This window comes from Lottia gigantea (genome assembly GCF_000327385.1).
Source record: "Lottia gigantea unplaced genomic scaffold LOTGIsca_4, whole genome shotgun sequence".
Lineage (NCBI taxonomy): Eukaryota > Metazoa > Mollusca > Gastropoda > Lottiidae > Lottia > Lottia gigantea.
Window position 1 is genome coordinate 2,539,805 of NW_008709379.1, and position 19,063 is coordinate 2,558,867.

The window sequence follows — 19,063 nt, forward strand, 5'->3', positions numbered from 1 at the left end:
CCAGTCCGCCATATTGGATATTCGTCACTGGCCATATTTTAGAAATTATCGGAATAAAGAACATTGCTCCTCATTGTAAACTTAAATATGTTAGATTGGCATCTTAAGATCTCACTGGCACCAAAAATTTTATTCATAATTCCATAGCAGACCATCGGAAAAAAATTGGCCATTTATCAAAAATTGGCCTTGTAGACGCTTCGTCATTGACTGTCCAGTAACACAGTTAGGCATCAAAATACCATTATGTTGGAATTTTGGCGATATTCACAGGTCTGAAGGCACTATGTGATTGAGTTTGTGCTAATTCCATCCAAAAATCTGCCCCACCCCCATTACTGTGGACTGTGCAAAAATTGGCCATGTAGTGGCTTCGTCTTTGACTGGCCAGTCCGCCATATTGGATATTCGCCACTGGCCGTATTTAAGCAATTATAGGAATAAAAAGTATTTCTCCCCATTATACACCTTAATATGTTAGATTTGCATCTCAAGACCTCAATGGCACCAACAATAGCATTCATAATTCCAAAGGAGACCATTGGAAAAAATTTGCCATTTTTCAATATCCATATTGGATATTCGTCACTGGCGAAAGAAATGTTGATAATTATGTAATGATTCTATTCATGACACGACGTTTAGAGGCTTTATTTGAATAAGAAATGAATTACAAATTTTTCGTTTTTTGATTGAATTACAACAATCACAATTAATCCATAAAATTAGTGTATCCATCAAAATCCACAAAAATTGGCCGGCCACTGAAGTAATGACGAAGTGTCAATTGAAAGATTTTATTCTTTCATAAAGGATGTGATTTTGTGGTATTTATAGAAATTAAGTATACACGCACTTGATATACACGTAATCGTACAGTGCTCTCATGCAAATACTTTAAATTCGTTGCATCGCACAATCGATAATACGTGAATATTGAAAAAAAAAACATTTGTATAGGAAATCAGAACACACATGCTTTTTTCGGTCTTTAAGGAGACAGTCCTGACTATCACTAAAAGGAATCAAATCCTTTTTTGTCCTCACACCATAGCGATCACTAGTTGTGTCAATTTCATTATTCTAAATCATAAGTAATTGATAATCGCTATTATAACGGACACGTTTTTTAAGGATGCATATACTCAATCAGGGTATTACACACTGTTAAAAACTTCATAAGGTAACCTAATTAACAGCAATGTGAAGATATCTTAAAAATTATCTGATATTGCATGGCCTTTTAATTTGTTTATGGATATGTACCGAATAACCTGGCTGTATCAGTCTAAAACGGTTCTTCGACCGAGTGATTTGGGTAGATGAATGATAACAGTTTGAAATTCAATTAAAAACCAATCTGCTTTGATGTATCACTGGCCGTGTTCGCACTCGATAGACCACTTCATCCATGATACAAATGCTTTCAATAGGATCAGTGCATCGGATGTTCTTTTATAAGGTGTAGATTTTATGAAACGAAAGCAATGTACTTCGCAAACCATGTAAACTTGTATTACGGTAATGGTTGGTAACTGACCGAGGCCCTGTGCGCTACAGGTTTTCATTATATTTTAGTGTCAAACTATTTGATTATTTGGTGTTTCATTTGAATTATTAATTGTGTCCCAGTTTGTTATCGAAATGTCCATACACCTTCCTGAGCTTAGACTGCAGTAGTTGCAGCAACTATTCAACTTCTCTAGACCTTCTGTAGTGGCAACGTGTCCCTTAAATATATATTGGAACATTTTTGCAAAACCCGAAGTGCCACAGTTCAACATGTGCAAAAAGTCAAAAATCGGCTCTGGAAGGCGTATTTCTGCATCGATTTTCTTCGGGTTTTGATTTTTACAATCTACCTGTAATTTCTGACCTGATAGCACTTGAAAAATTACGAAATTCGAAAATTCGTCGCTCACTTTTTTCGATCAAATTTTTCTATTTTTTTGCAACATTTTTGCTTTTGCATCGATTGATCTGAAATTTAATATGCAAAGGGGCATCACTAAAGTAAATAATATGTAGTTGTCAAACATTTAACTTTACTTCCGGTTTTAAACCTGGAATCAATTGAAAGCACAATCCACTTCCGGTCGAATAACTTCCGGTGTAATTGAAATAGGTCAACGGAATTTAGGCTGATCGATAGCCCAACCAAAGACAAAAAACGAAAAATCCGGACCGGAAGTAATACTTTGGCTGCCATATTGATACGACCGACTTTTGTAAAACTCAAAATGGGGCCTCGGGGTAAAGATGGATGTGCGCAATTTTGATGTATATGTAAATTTTAATCGATTGCGCAAAAAACTGTGGGAGCCGATTTTTGAATTTCGCTTTTGCTTTTTTGCAACTTCCGGTTGAAATTTTTTAAAGCTTTAAACGATCACACCACGTGACCTTGACCTTCATAAGGTCAAAGGTCTTTGACCTTGGCTTTCATTTGATACTTTGACCTTTGACCTCGACATGTACTTCGGTTTAATAGCTATCCGTAAAAAGCCAAATTCGCAACTTTGGACTGCTTTAGCACGTGACCTAATTAACCTAGAGGGTTATTTTTTTCGGTTTCCTAATGTGCTTGTCACGCACTTAACATAGAATAGACTTCTTTTTTAAAGTAAAATTGAAATTCGTGATTTTTTTCAAATTTGAGTTTTGTTTTAGCATATTTGTGTCTTTTTGATCTTGGTGTATGTATATCTTATGATGTAGAAGCTTGAAATTTAAAACACAACATAACATTTGAAATATCAATTACCCTATGCAAAGAAAAATTAAGGTGGGCGTGGCACATCTGGGTAATATTACTCATTATTGACATTTTTAACCAGGGGCATAACTCGCAAAGTATACGATTGTTCAAAATGGAACTTTGCATACAATTATCTCATGTTTTGAGCCACATTATCTTAGAGGTTCGGTTGTTTCCGCTTCAAAGTTCAAAAAAAGGACCGGTTTTGGAAATTCAAAATTTTCAATTTTTGACCTTGACCTTCTTTTTGAGCTTGGTATATGTATATCTTATGATCTATTTAATGTAGAACCTTGATATTTGGAATACAACTAGACGCTTTGAATATGAATTCACCTATGACAAAAAAACATATGTGGGCGTGGTACATCCGGGTTGAATTACTAATTGTTTACATTTAGAGGCAGGGGCATAATTCGCATAAGGATGCGTTTGTTCAAAAAAGGCCTTTGCACACAATTACCTCATCCTTTTGGCCAGTTTGTGTTAACAGCTCAGTTGTTTCAGCTTTATAGTTTCAAAATAAGAACGAATTTTTACATTTGGATATTTTCATTTTTCGATTTTGACATTTGTTGACTTTTGTTGACCTATATCTTTTGACCTGTATTATGTAGGAGCTTGACATTTGGAACATAATGTAACATTTTGAATATCAATTAACCTATGCAAAAAAAAATGAGGTAGGCGTGGCACATCCGGGTTAAATTACTCATTATTGACATTTTTGGCCAGGGGCATAACTCGCAAAATATACATTTGTTCAAAATGGAACTTTGCATACAATTACCTCATATTTTGAGCCACTTTGTCTTAGAATTTCGGTTGTTTCCGCTTCATAGTCCAAAAAAAGGAACAGGTTTTGGACATTGAAAATTTTCAATTTTTGACCTTGACCTTTGCTGGCCTTGACCTTTGTAGGATCAAACGTCATTGGCATTGGCTATCTATTTATACTTTTATATTTTCCGTCCTATGTCAGCTTCCGGTTTTTTAGTCGTGTGCAACTTGAAATTTGATAACGTATATCTCTTGATCTTCACCTTTTTAGACCTTCTCTTTACAAGATCAAAGGTCATTGACCTTGGCTATCTGCAGATACTTTCATTTGTGAGGTCTGACTTCTACTTCCGGTATTAGAATCTTCTAAAAAATGAAAATTTCTAAACTTTAGACTGTTCTTGCTCTTGATCGTCGAAGGTTGATTTTTCAGGGTCTTTTGCAATTTGCTACATTTGCAAAGTCCCACTCTGTGCCACGTGTGGCTCTAGTTTTGTCATTATTTTTATATTTATTTATATTAAGAGTTTTAACCAATCATATATGTCCATGTATGTACAGTTTGGATAAACATAAAAATACTTTTTCGATCGGTCGCTGGTAATACTCTTGTTATTTAGCTAATTATGAATTAATTATGGACATGTGAGACAAACTGGTATTGTTCCAAGTCATTAGAACGCCCCTACCATGTATTCATATAAGTATTAAGTATTAGCATTTTCATTTTCATACATGAAAGTAAGGGAACTGCATGTCCGTCTTGATTAGCATGTAGACGTTAAACTCCATTCATTTCATTATATTCTCTTCAAAATATTCTTGATACCGGTAAAGAAGTTACTTTAATGGTAAATTAAATATATGTCTAGAAGCTTAATTGTGGCATGATTACACCAATTTCCGAAAGGAAGATGCTTCAGGTAAACTAAAACTGTCTGCTGTATGAATTGAAAGGTTATAATTTGCCTTAACAACCAAACCTTAAGATATGAGCTAATCATGATAATAAAAATAATCGAAAGTTTTAATTACAGGGTTTATCCTTCTTCAAACTCATTGGAATATTTCTCGATACTTATCCGCTATAAGTATACCGGTAGTTATCTTATAAGCTTCTGAAGTAACAATAATTATTGGTTGTTCTTGTGAACCAATAATGCTAATGCTGAGTTATATACTCAGTGGCGTTTTTTTATGAAACATTACCTAGGGAGCCGATCAGATATCAATATTCTTTCATTATGTAAATTGTTAGAAATTTTGGAAGTGGCGGGGGACGCCTTTGGTTATATTCTCAAATAATAGACAAGTATTCCATATATCGGTACTAATGGAAGAACACTTCCACGTGTTTCTGCCGGCGGTCTCAGGCACATGGTGATAACAAGTGAAATGCAAACTATATATGTGTATATAGATTTTGGCATAAATATATATCAAAACACATGAAGTAAGTTGACTAATATATACTACAACTAGCTACAATTGTGCGAATCAATTACAACATGAACACACCGATAATATAGCAATTGCCATCAGTTGCTCATGTTCTGATTTGTCGCAAAAATAGATCTTGCCGTCGAGATGAGATTGAGAATCCTGTGAACATCTAGTCGGTCGCAGTTGTATTCCTCTGGTCTACGGCGACAGATCTGATGAGATGCTTAAACAATCATGCCTACTTCACACGCATGCTATCTGGAACGTTCGCTGTCCAACATCAAGATAAGGTAATGACTAATGTGGTGATACAATTATCATTATTAAATTCGAGACACATCAGTAAATGCATTGACACAATGGCCCGTATGCACCAAATGAAATTAAGCCTAATTTAATTCTATTCTGTCCAAATAACATTAACTTTTAATTTAATTCTATATTTAAAAATTGGTTAATTTAATGCTAAACTTAAAGTTGGTCGAGACCAGATTTAACGTTTAATTCTATTTGTAAATCAATAGAAATTCCTTTTGTGGCTCTTCGATGTTTCAAAATGAACGATTATTCCGACGATTTAAATGAACTTGGTGAAATCAACCGTGTTATTCCCACCAATAGACATGTCAGGGATCGTCTAGACCCCTTCACATGGTTTTCAAAAGAGGTATTTAAAGCAAGGTTTAGATTGAATAAGCAATCGGTGTTGAGTATCACTAATAGTTTGCAAAAATGAAACATGACATGGATTCTATATCAAATTTATTATGACGTTCATTTGCTCAATTAAAGATATCGTTTGATCTTACTCTTGTTGATAATTGTCATAAAAGCTGTAAGACACCAGACGAGAGTATCTAGAGTTTCGGACTACAAGACATCCACACTACATACAGCAGTGATTAAAATGTTAAATAAGAAATATGTCTTAGTGACCATAGATTGTCACTTATATAGATATATCTTATATAGATTGTGTATATTGTGTGGTTCGAATGGAAAATAGAATTTCAATTGCAGTACAGATAAATATATATAGATAATTGTTAGTTGATGCATACAAAAAATAGAATAATCTTTAAATACATTTAACTAAATCTATTTAAGGTTTAAAATAATTCTATTCTTCTTAATTTGATTTTAAATGGTGCATACGGGTCTATGTGTTATAAAAAAACGAGAATGATACCTATTTCTACATTTTAGCACTTCGTGTTCACAAAAATAAAGATATGTTTGACTTGTTATTTAGTTGTTTTAAGATGGACGCAATCAACACCAACGAAATGAAACTAGAAAAAAACAATGGCATTAGCCTTCTCATTTTCCAAATGTCAATCATCATATGCTGGAACTTGATTACACAGGAATACCAGAATGTAACCCGATTGTTTCAACTGAACATCACTCATCATCTTAGCGTTAACCTTTAGGGTAGGATTTCTTACTATTTAACATATATCATCAAGCCATTTTCTTGTCTTACCAATCGACATAATCAGGGAAAAAAACTCTGGTACTTTTCAATAGGACCACCTGATCTACTCGAGCAATCTAAAATTGACATTTGTATTTACTCTATAGTTACTGCGGAATATTTAGTTAAGAGTCGACTTTCAATGGTATTATTTGCTTTAGCTACTCATCCCTTGATTATAAATTGAAAAGTAATGCTGATTATAGGTTGAAATAATGCCGATGATAGATTCGGAATTGTTTTTCGACGTGACTCAGTCTAAACAAAATTTCACTTACCGGGTAACACAAGCTTACTTGTATATCAGTAGCTACTTAATTCTGTTCAAATGATGTTGAGACTTAGTCTCATTGACCTATTTATCACGATATACATCCGAGAAAATATATCTGTTGATACAATTGGCTATCAAGCGCTTCTATGTTGTACATGTATTTCAATTTGGATATTGTTTGAAAATACAAATTCCATTGCGATGGGAGAATAAGAGCACAGACCTCTGTTACTCAACACACCTTAACGATAGTTTTCGTTGTAGTAAAAGGCTCGAATGGTACTTCATCATGGTACGGAAAATTCATTACAGTTCGTCCCCCATGATTATTGCAGGTTTGAAGGTTATAGGTTGAAAGTATCTTATATTGTAAGAAAATTTTAAATGAAATTCAAACAATTTGTACTGAGAAATTCGAAACCTGTTACATGTTAGCTTCTAGCAGATGGTACTTGTCAATTTAACGCTGTCTTAAACAAACTTTCTTATCAGTTCTTCAACTATAGTACACGTAAGATGTTGTTATATTTCAATAAAACGTGAAGAACTTTCTATACGTCTATAATCTAGAAATTACAAAATATATATTTAAAAACGACTTGATAAAACTGATGCAGGGAGGTAAATTTTCTATATTTTTATAGTAAGACATAGTGTATGAAAGGTAAAGTCACAGCCACACGTTACATCGACCACGTTCTCTGACCCCACGTTGCACTGCAAAAGCCATCAGAGCGTCCCCCAACAGCATAACATGTAATGCCATAGCCCTCATTCAGCCCAGACTTAAACCCAATAGAAAACTTGTGAGATGACATCCAAAGACGACTTAACCAGATCCAAACGCTTTAAAAAAATGCAGCTCTCGTAAGAGCCTGGGCGCAGATTCAAATGGTGTCTGTAAATCGTTTATGCCACACTATGTACAGAAGATGCCGGGCCCTTATCAACGTACAATGTAGACACACCAGATACTGACTTTCTGCCTCCATCAGAACCTTGATATGTCATAGCAATAACTTGAAAGACACTCAATCAATATTTTGTGCCAAATGTTTTTTTTTTTTTTGTTTTTTTAAACAATTCACTATTTTCTGTGCTTTGCGACGTTTCTTTATCTGTTCAGTATGTATAAGCATTTGAAATATCATTATTTTAAGTTGTATAATATTATAATCCACATGACGTTTATTTTGCGTTTCAATATATTTCATAGAAAAAAATACCTAGATTATAAAATTAGATAAAAAGAACTGATATAATTTGCACAAAGAGATATTTTCAAGATCGTATTTTCAATAAATTGCGTAGTACTTTACCGAAGAGAAGAAGTGTTTTTATGCGATGGTCTGTTCTCCAATCCTTTCCATATTTATATGAAACAAATATTATGTATATAAAAAAAATCTCTTTCTAGTATTTTCGATGAATGTGGGTAGTGGTTAGTGCTATCAAATAAAAAAAATAAGAAATTTACGATTTTAAGATCATTTTGACCAGATGGTAAGAGCAGACGAATGATTTTTGTCGCCGACGCGATTCTTGAGTACATACATGTGCCCGCGCTTCCACGACAAGATTTTGAACATCAAACATGTTTCTTACTTGTCAGTGATTTTTTCTTTATTTGACCATACCCACGACGAGACAAGGCTTTTTTTTTCTCCTCATGTGCCCGCATCCGGGCGGTGAGACTAGTCTGCCACAAATACCCCCGACAAAAACCGTTTGTGTGCCCGCAGCATAAGTCAATATAAGAGTACATTTTTGGAAAATGGAGATTACTTCAGATGGCATATCCATGTTTCTTTAGCAGCACTGTACGAAGTTAATCTCATCCAACGTTGTTCACCGTGGCTAAAGGAACATGTTCTGTCTAAATTCTGTTAGTCAAGTAATACATGGAATGAGTTTTACACCGTACTCATCCACTATTGGTTTTGATAATCCCTTGCCGTATACAGTGAGAAAGATTTGTCATTACTATAATAAGAATATATCGGTTGGGCCAGCTCCCAATTCAGGATTTTTCAGGATATTATTTTGACCTCATATTTTAAGGGATATTAGACATCTTTGCACCAAATTACAGCTTTATAGGTCGAACAACTTTGGAAATATTCCTTGTGCAAAAAATACACCATTTATTGAATTAATGCTCAATATAGCCACCATTTTCTCCATTGTATATTTTTTGTTGAAAATGCATTTGTTTAATTAAAGAGATTTTTGATTTTGTAATTTTTTACAAGGAATTTTAAAAAGACTGTATTTTCAAAATGGATCAACTGTAAGCTGTTATTTGGTGAAAAGATGTCAAAGAAAATATGAGGTCAAAACATTATGATCATAGCTTTGATAGTTCTTGAAAAAAATCCTGAAATGAAAAGTGTTATCGCTTTTTTCTGGACCACCCGAAATACCTTTTTGTTAATATTCCCTAATCGTCGAGTCAGACTGACTGGAATCCGCCACAAGTAATCAGTTGGCTCGCATAGACATTATTACTTTATCTTTAAGTTTCATTTGGAATTATAAGATGGCATAATAATAAAATGGAGATCAGTCGTCTTTTTCTAATAAATCAGATTTTCTGGATATCGACAGGCAGACAAAATAAATCATGAGAAAAAACCTGCTTAGATTTTCTAATTAATATCAACGACGACTTTCTCCCAAATGAAAGGCTTTTCTCTCTTATCGCATAATATCAAATTCATGATATAATAGAAAACGATCGTTTGCATAAAGACCGTTTTTGAAAAACAATTTTTGATAATAATGTATCTCATTTTCCTTAGATCAAGATCAAAGAATTTTGTAGAATCTCTTTACTTTTGTCTTATGGGTCAGATATATCCGATAATTCAAAAGAAATTAATGGTTGTTTATTGTACTTTATTACAATATTAATGGAGACAATATATGATAATAAAGTTTCTCATTTCCGAATATAAAAAACAAAATCTTTGTCCGATTTGAGAGTACAGATTAATTTAGGATGTAAAAGTATATAACATTAAAGGCAGCAGTAATTTTGTCACAAGAAATTTGGTCTCAGTGAATTGATCACACGGGAATTTAAGTACAAGAAAAATTCTATTAGGTTAAAATGACAGCGACATGCAACTTGCTTGTTGGTGAGATCTGGATTCTGGGCATTGATATGTTTTGTCGTAAAGCAGAATATCGAAGATTGTTTGAGAAACGGGTTTGGGATTAAGCCATTCAGGCGCCTCGATATTTATCCGATATTGGCAATTCCATTATGGACATCTGTTGCCGTCCTTCGTCATCATCCTTTCTATCTGAAATCTCCGACAACCTATGATTGTGTCACATTTCACTTCAAATTACGTGTAATCTATTTCCTAGCCTCTCTGAAAGGGGTATTTCGTTTAATATTAAGAAATCTGTGAATGCGTTAGGTCGCATAGAAAACCGGGATAATGATAGGAAAGTGACATTTATGGCTTAATTCTACAACATTCTGTTACAATAAAGGAGAAATCTGGTCGACTGGAATTGTTCAACTTACATAAATTCACCATTATATAAATAAGAAAATGGTCTGTTGCCGCGCTTAATTATTCAAAGCAGAAGGCTAATTCAAGTGAATGATGTATGTTTAAATTTCCAATATAGAAGAAAGGTTACCTGAAATGATATCAAGTAAAATTGGTTTTCGAAATTGTTTAGTGAAGCATTGAATTTAGTATTTTAAAGTAGATGAGTATTAACTAGAAAAAAGGTTTTTGGTTTAATTGACTTATTAAAAGAAGTTTCACACAATGATTACGATTGAAAAATCCCCATTGTTTCTATGTTTAGAGGCTTTTTATTTTCCGGCCAGTCATTCACGTACTTCCGGTTTTGTAGTTTATTCTTCATTTCGTTTGAATCTAGAAATAGTATACATGTAGTTAATTTAGCTCCAGTGGTAAAATTAACCATTAGTTGGCTGAAGGAAAGTTTTTATGTGTGTTTATAAATGGACAGTAAGCTTACTTAAACTTCCTGCTAGTATTTTATTGGTGTACTATTTCCGTTTCGTGTAGTGATAGAAGTAGCTTTGGCACGAACCGGTCATAAAACAGCAATTAACATTATCAGCTAAGATATTTTCCCGAAAAGACCTTGAGAATTGATTTTTCTGAGGAAAGGATTTATTCACGTTTGTTTTCGTAATATTTTCCATTAAAGCCGTATTTGCTGAAGGATAAAATTCTGATCGGCCTTCAATGACAGTTTACTCTTTTCAGGGATTCAATCAATTCAGGCCAAACTATCAATACAACCGATTGCTCTTACTGCTTGAAACAATACACAACTATCATTTAGCTATCTGTTGAAGAGAATTACAGGGCGAATATCGACGTAACAATTTCTGTTCTCTGTAATCAATGTTCAATCGTCTTCAAAGTCTAGAAAACGACAACAGCAAAAATTATAAAAGCGTTGGTCAGCAGCAACATCTTTTAAACGAGAAGAATGATAATGTTGAAATCACAAGTATGAGTTGAGACCAATGAAGGTCAACATAAAAAGCTCTTTTTCATGGTTAAAGGTGGGCTCATGTCGACTGTATATTTCATGTTCAGAGTATTTCGACACAGTCGCCAGGAATGAAACGAATATATTGAGAAAATGGCCGTCTACTGTGATCATTTTGATGGTTTGAAGTTTTTGACAGCTTAAGTCCACACGATTCAATATTTGCACTAGAAAGTAAAATATTTTCTCGGGTCGACTATAATATACCAGATGCTGTCAATTGCTAGCAGTGTTTGAAAAATCCAGTTGCTCTCCCGATTCCATCAAGGGGAAGGTCTGTCTGAACACAACTTTCAGCTTCTTGAAAGCACAAATTCTGTGACATGGACTTTGAAATTTGTATGTACAGGTCGATTAGTGCTAGCTAGACATACTTCATGTTATTTATAATTAAGAAAACTGAAGCTATAAAATAACAATTGAATTCAACTTGTTTGTAGTTTGTTGAATTCTCGAGACGCCATGTTAGTTTTCTGTATAGCCGTTATCTATTGTAAACAAACAGATCAATCTTTTGAATAATAGCGCCTTCATTAGCCAAGTCAGGTGAAAAGTATGAATAAAATTCAACACTCCACTTCATTCATTCATAGTAGACTGCAGGATTGTTTTAGGTATAAATAAAATGCCATGAAGGTTTTTATCCTAGTTTTCTGCAATTTACTGAGCTCATATAGACAGGCAACAGCCTGTGATGAGGTGTGTATTATATGTTACTAATTCAGAGACTTGCAATTTACTGCTGTAACTGACAATGCTAGTGCCTAAATAGGAAAATAAGTGGTGACGACTCATTGAAAAATCACGTTGTTAGAACGATATATTTTAGACAGTTGTATTGAATGGGAACTGAACAACAAACATTGGCATATTTGGTTTCAAAATATTAGAACATTAATGGAAAAACAAATCTTCAATAAAGACCATTCCTGAATGATGTCTTGGGGTAGGCTTTTAAAAAACTGTCAATATTTAAAATTAAGCTGTCGGCATTTTACCATAACCATTTGTAATCTGTATTAAAGATGATAAACGGATAGTTTGTTAAGATAATGGGTCTGTTAACATTCTTGTAACAAACATGGATTTCGCAATATTGCGAGAATTCTAAGAACTTATAGTTCATGAGTAAACAATATGACAGGCATTCAAGTTTTTTTCTTAGACTGATTCATATGTTTGTGTTCTGGTCGGCGATTTCATTAATATTGTCAATACCTTTCGCCTATGAACGAACTAATGACTAAAAAAATAGGTCGAAGGATAATGGGTAATCTTGGTTAAAATCTTAATTATATTATAATATAACATAAAACATAGGAATATTAAAACAGAACCCTATAAAAACATGTTGTTGTTAGTCAGAGTTCTGTGATTTGGTCTTAATATATATTTCTATATCGCTCTACAAATGTTGTATTGAGCACTATTTTAACTGAAAATATTTTATTATTATTGTATAACGTAACACATGTTTGTTATAGTTGGGAGTAAATGTTAAGTACTTGAACTCGGCAAATGTTATACAGAAGAATCCTTGCTCAAAGAGACTGACATTTTTGTATAAAGGCTTATGGTCATACATGCATTCACACGCAGGCAAGGAGGAATCTCTAGATAGGTTCGTAATGTGTATAACAACTAAAGAATACCAGTAAATCAAATAATTTGCATTATATTTGTGTAATAAGTGAATTCTCTAAAGTAGCTCAAACACAATAATGTTTCTAAATGGATCATTAGTGCTGTGTCAAATAGTCCGTTTTTTAAAACTTCTTTTTTTTTAGTTGATTGCTCTTTAAACTACCAAAACCGGTACCTCCATTTTAATTCTATATTAAAACTGCTTTTTACTCAGCTAGATATATTATGAACAAATGTAGTCGTATAATGACGTATTACATGCATTTCACGGTTCATTATATAATAAATATGATATAATCATTTGATTAACTCAACCGAATACCTATTGTTTCGCGTCGTATTTACATCGAAAAACAAAGCTTATCCTTAACATGTGTTCTCCAAATAAAGTGTTATGCATGAAAGGATATCTCCAATACGCATAATTAACATATAACTCATATGATATATTGATTTATTTACCATATATGTCATTTTATTTTATTTATCATTGCAATTTTATTAGTAGAAATAAATAGAAGCTTATGGTTTACATATTAAGTTCTCCATAAAACTTTATTATTTGTCACTTCAGGTTTATTGGTAAAAAGTAAACATTCACAATGGCAGTGTCCAATTTTACAACACCAGACGGAATTGACGTACAGATAGAAGAAACCCCGCCCGAGGAAACAGCTATAGTCTGCATATTGATTATTTTGAGTGTTTTTGGAAGTGTTGGAAACGGATTAGTTTTATACGTCTTCTCTCGAAAAATGGACAACGTCACGTCGACTATTTTTATTTTGGCTTTGGCTGGAACAGACTTCATTACGTGTTTAGTCATCATTCCTTTCACCGCAGTCGCCATAGTTTTACAGAATCATTTAAAATACGACTTTTTCTGTAAACTGTATCACTTTCTTATAACATGTAACGTACCATTGTCAGCATTTATCATGGTGGCAATTGCTGTAGATCGCTATTTCTGTATTTGTAAACCATTCTTGCACGCTATGAATCCATTTCGGGCGAAAGTGGTTGTTCTTTTCCTAGGAATCTTTTCATTCATCTTAGGAACAATAACATCCTTGGCATTCGGTGTATACCACCCTGTGTCGAACAATAACACTACACATAATTCTACGGACAGTGAAAACTATAACGGGACGAACGTAAATGAAATGTATTTAGAATACAGTACGCACTGCCAAGCCAACTATTTGCTGATATCCGGTTCTGTAATCAAGATATATCAAAATGTGTATGCTTCGTTTTACCTCATCGCTCTAATAATAGTTCTCATATTGTATATGATTATCTACAAATCAGTTATCAAGCGTAGGAAGTGGCGTCAACGTCAACGGTCCTCAAGACCTTCTGGGAAATCAGTTGCGACGTGTGTGACGGAAATTGAGGTTATGGAAATGCCTGAAAACAATGGTGTCAATAATGTGAAACATGAGGAATGCGTCAGACTGAATAGTGAAACTAGAAAATCTACCAAAATAAAGAGAGACTATGATTTTTTAGCCAATATTCGAACGGCGTTTATGTTGTTCGTGGTTACAGTTGTTTTTATCATTGCTTTTCTTCCATCGTGGTTAATGGCCAAACGTCTTATACAATTTAATATAATCATATTTTATATGTATTTTGTATATAATGTAGCAAATCCTGTTATTTATTCATTTATGAACCAAACTTTTCGTAAAGAACTAAAAAATGTTTTCCAACGGGGGCGTAAATGCGTGATAAGGTAAACCAAACAAAACATTGTTGATATGTGGCCTTTAGTGTAATTATATACCATCGTTAGCGGCCGATCACTGTGGTCATTTGTGAAACTTGTGCAAGCTTTACAATTTTTTAGTCCATCGAAAATATCGACCATCTTTCACCAAAGTTGTTATGAAAATAGAAATCAGACCAATGGTAAATAAGATAAGTATTATAAAGTATAAGCTAATTTTAGGTAAAAGTCAACTTTGAAAGCTGGAAATTACGGTCTAAATGACTAAAAATAAAGTTTTGTACCATGAATGTGACAAGTAACTTCATGTTCAAAATATTGTTGTTCTAGTCATAGTGATTCCATTTATAGGCTTATTATGAGAAAAGGACATGAGAAATTCTTTACATTGTAAAGATTATATCGTTTAAATCACACATCTCCGTCTGAAAGCTTCAACAGTATACATACCACCATGGATAAAATGTCATCTGTTGTCTAATAGCAGGTATACGTTATAACGTGTTTGACAGGGCTGGCACATATATAAAAATGTTATGTGGAAACATTTTGTTCAATAGCATTGTTTGCCAATGAACTATGAAGAGACGAACAATTAATGTACTATTTCGTTGCGTCGATTACTCTTAATTGAAACATGCATTTATAATAGCCGTTGCTCTAAATTCAAAAGGAGAATGATTGTTAAATTGCTTTTTATATTGTGAATTGAATGCAATGTCAGTAACCACACTATTATAGCGAAACTAAATGGGAAGATTCGCCATGATTCAATCTTCATCGGAACAAAAATAACTTTTTCTATTTCTATCAACCATGAAATATTAGAACTTGAAAAACTTTCATGTCACGTTTTTAGGAAACGTGTTTTAATTTGTTTTATAGCAAATTTTGAGCCTTTGGAAATAATCGTACGTGTTGCAGGTCTATTTGCTACTTTCAGAATTACGAAAGGAAATTATACTGGCTAGAGTGAAATTGTTTTTGGTACCTTCTGGTCATTTTGTGTTCATGAAGTATGTGGCAATATGCTCGAAGTTTATCCAGTAACTTCCTGAGATTTGTTAAGCTGAAGATGGTCGTGGTGTCCTTGACTGATTTGATGATCAACGTGTCGTAGACAAAAACGACAGAAAAAAAGACTGCAGACAGGCCGACCTTATGAAAGTGATATATGTGATAATTATGACAAACGTTTCCTACTGTCGTCTGGAACAAAAAGAAGTAAGACATATTGAGACTTTCAAATCCAATTTTGTTATGGAAATTATGTTTGTGTGACAGGATTTGTCGTTCGGGGAATTGGTGATATTTATTCTGGCAACGGTAATTTGCAATTCATTGAAAGATAATTAAAACTTCAGATTGGGACACTATATCCAATAGAGATAGGAGGATAGGATGTATCCATAAGGTGATAATATCCTCCGATTTCCAATAAATTGCTCAGAGAAGCTCGTGAAATTACTTAATACTTAACTGGATTATTTTGTAAAAGTTGGACATCAATTTCAAGTGACAGAAAGGCGTTTATCCATGTATATGTCATTGAATATCAAGTGTATTGCTGTGTCGGGTCGAAGCTGAGAGATAGTTACATTAACATTATTTCCATATATTAGGGAACTTTCTCTGAAAGTCTGGTTACAGATACGATACAGCCAATTTTTATCATAATTGTGCTCTTACTTGACATTCCGTTTCATGGTATTTTAGTAGTTGACATAGTTGGATGTCAAATATTGAATTCTTCTTGGTCCTGAGTGTAAAGTTTATCTTTCGTGGTTTACATTTTCATGCCATTCGTCACCGGTGCCAATAAGCGACTTGATGACGACATTGTGATATGAAATCATGTTAACTGTATGTGGGAAAAAGTTGTTTTGATGTCTGTGTTGTGGATCACACTTTTAAGGTCCAAACATTGTCGATATGCTTTAGTAGCTGGTTAAATATGTGACTCTACTGTTTTATAGGAATCATCTGGGATCTGTCATATAAATGAATCATGCAATAACATAAAAAAAAACATTTATATAAGATCATTCACTTTCGTTTTTATGTACACGGACAACCGCGTGTCGGATTTTTATGGATTTCAGTGCATTAACTAAAAGGTAAACATAGCTCATAGAAACTAATCTTAGTTAAGTGTATCACTTATCCGCATTTCAATCCGACGTCCAGTTATCCTGTAATCTTTAAGTTTAGATTGTATGTCAGTTACATTCTCATGGGATGCGCTGTGAGAATGTGTCAATTGGCAAAGCAAACATCACAAAGTGACAAAGGGTATGCAAAATGATACATATCTGTATATCACTTAAAAGCTGAAGTGCAGTGTTGGATTGTTCACCCACCAACAGGAAACGTCAGCATTAAAATTTGAATTTTACCTGTTGAGATTTCCTTCATATTTAAATTTCACATCAATCATCTTGTTTATGACTTAAACAATTGGAGCTTAACGAATCCTGATTATTAAAATGACATAACTGACGAGGAATATAACACTAAACCAAGTTCGGAATATCGAGGTTTATTTGTAAATACTTGTTAGTGATTGTCGTTATTTATGATGTAAATGTTCATGTTAATTATTAAATAAAATAGTTTTTTTTTCATAATATATTCAATTCTATTGGGGAGATATTCCGCATAAATGAAAGTAATAGAATGGTAATGCCATTGATAGACAGTATTATAAAAGCCTTAACTTTCGGGCCGAGCAGGGGCCATAAAATTTTCTAGGGGGGCACAGACCATTCTTTCAGTGTGTAAAATGGAAGTTGGGGGCACCAAACACAACAAACACAAAAAAAGCAAATCTTTTGGAGCAAAGGTAACAACAGTAGCTTCCTTAACATCACCAGCCTCTGCCATTGGGAAAGGAAAGAATTCAACAAAGCTTACTAAGCTTAAAGATAGAAGCATCTTGCCTAAAGCAAGGTCAGCAAGATCTGTGGCCATCATCCCCCCACCTCCCGTAGAGATTGAATCTTAGTTGATTTAATATAAGTAAATATTTAATTTCGTCATAAAACAATGGCGTAAATGGACTGTTACAGTATTCTCACCTTGAATTACTTCAACTATTTCTTTGACAATGTCATTCTCTAATTAATTGCACCATGGACCAATGTTTATGATCTGAATCATCTTAACGTAATAAAGAATACACGTGGTCATAAATCTTACAAATACTGAAAGGCTAATAAAAGTACTAATATTTACGCACATAGTGACCTTCAAATATGATGGACATCTACACCAAACGAACAGAAGCCCTCGTGACTCAATATTCCATATCGAGTAAAATATTATTAAATCTTGATTATTTTTATCCGATAATCGTGCGACATCTGTGAAACATCTATGAGAATAATTTCATTGAATATGAAAGATGACATAGTTATTTGTCAAGAGAATTGTCTAATCGGTTGAGTAATAAAAATGGTATGAATAACAAGTAAGATTTGATGTAGTCTGATGGGAGACATTATACATCTGTTATTTAAGAATTCCAATTATACATAATTTCCTGATAGAAGATTTATATTGTGAGAAATGTAAATAGAAAAAAAAAATAAGAAGAGGTTATGATTTAATACTATAGCAGAAGGCCTACATTTTTTCATGTTGATACATAAGTAATAATTTTAAGGCGCAATACAAACTACAACGATGAAACGAAATTATTTTGAGAAGCGTGCAATTCATTTATATTCCATTCAATAATCACGAGATGGTACAACATAGGACAATATAATATACCAGGTTTAAAACCCGGATTTCGCAGACCACATCCTTCAATGCAATCGACCGATACAACTGTCTGTCAAAACGAAAAAAAATTTTCGCGAATTTACCACACCTAAAATAATCAATATTGTACAAAGAAGTGACATGCACTATGCAGTAATTAGTTTATAAGACTGCAAATTATTTCAGAATCATCTGAACTACACCTTGTGGTGTAAATCGATATCCCCAGGGTGTGAACCAACTAAAATCTTTTTGATAAAATCATTAATAACCACACAGGAAAATCATAATTTCATCGTATTTTCGACACTGGATTCTCCCTGAAGTACAGCTAGTTATGTGAAGGCTATATCTCTCAGTTAAGAATCTCTCATTCTGTGATATCAATGGTTGAACGATACATTGGATATACAAATAGACGCAAATCTACTGCATATAAAAACCTTTTCGGGGACATAATTTTTAAAATGTTATTGTAATTTGCCATTGCGAACTTCGTCTCATACCTGTAATACTTGTCTTGTATCTGTATGGGACCTTGTGACTCCACTACATTGTCCGGTAATGTGCGTAAAACTCTGAGTAACAACGTTTTTCAGGTTCTATTTTAATATTTCTTTACAATAAACTTGATGT

General features: G+C 33.5%; 1 protein-coding gene across 1 annotated transcript; it reads left to right on the forward strand.

Annotated features, from left to right (window-relative positions):
• Nucleotides 1-13,532: 13,532 nt before the first annotated feature.
• Nucleotides 13,533-14,672, forward strand: LOTGIDRAFT_153686 (hypothetical protein; the record flags this gene model as incomplete). The annotated part of the gene is made up of 1 exon (XM_009059708.1): nucleotides 13,533-14,672. One exon carries the CDS (start codon nucleotides 13,533-13,535, stop codon nucleotides 14,670-14,672), a length of 1,140 nt encoding a protein of 379 aa, XP_009057956.1.
• Nucleotides 14,673-19,063: the final 4,391 nt, after the last annotated feature.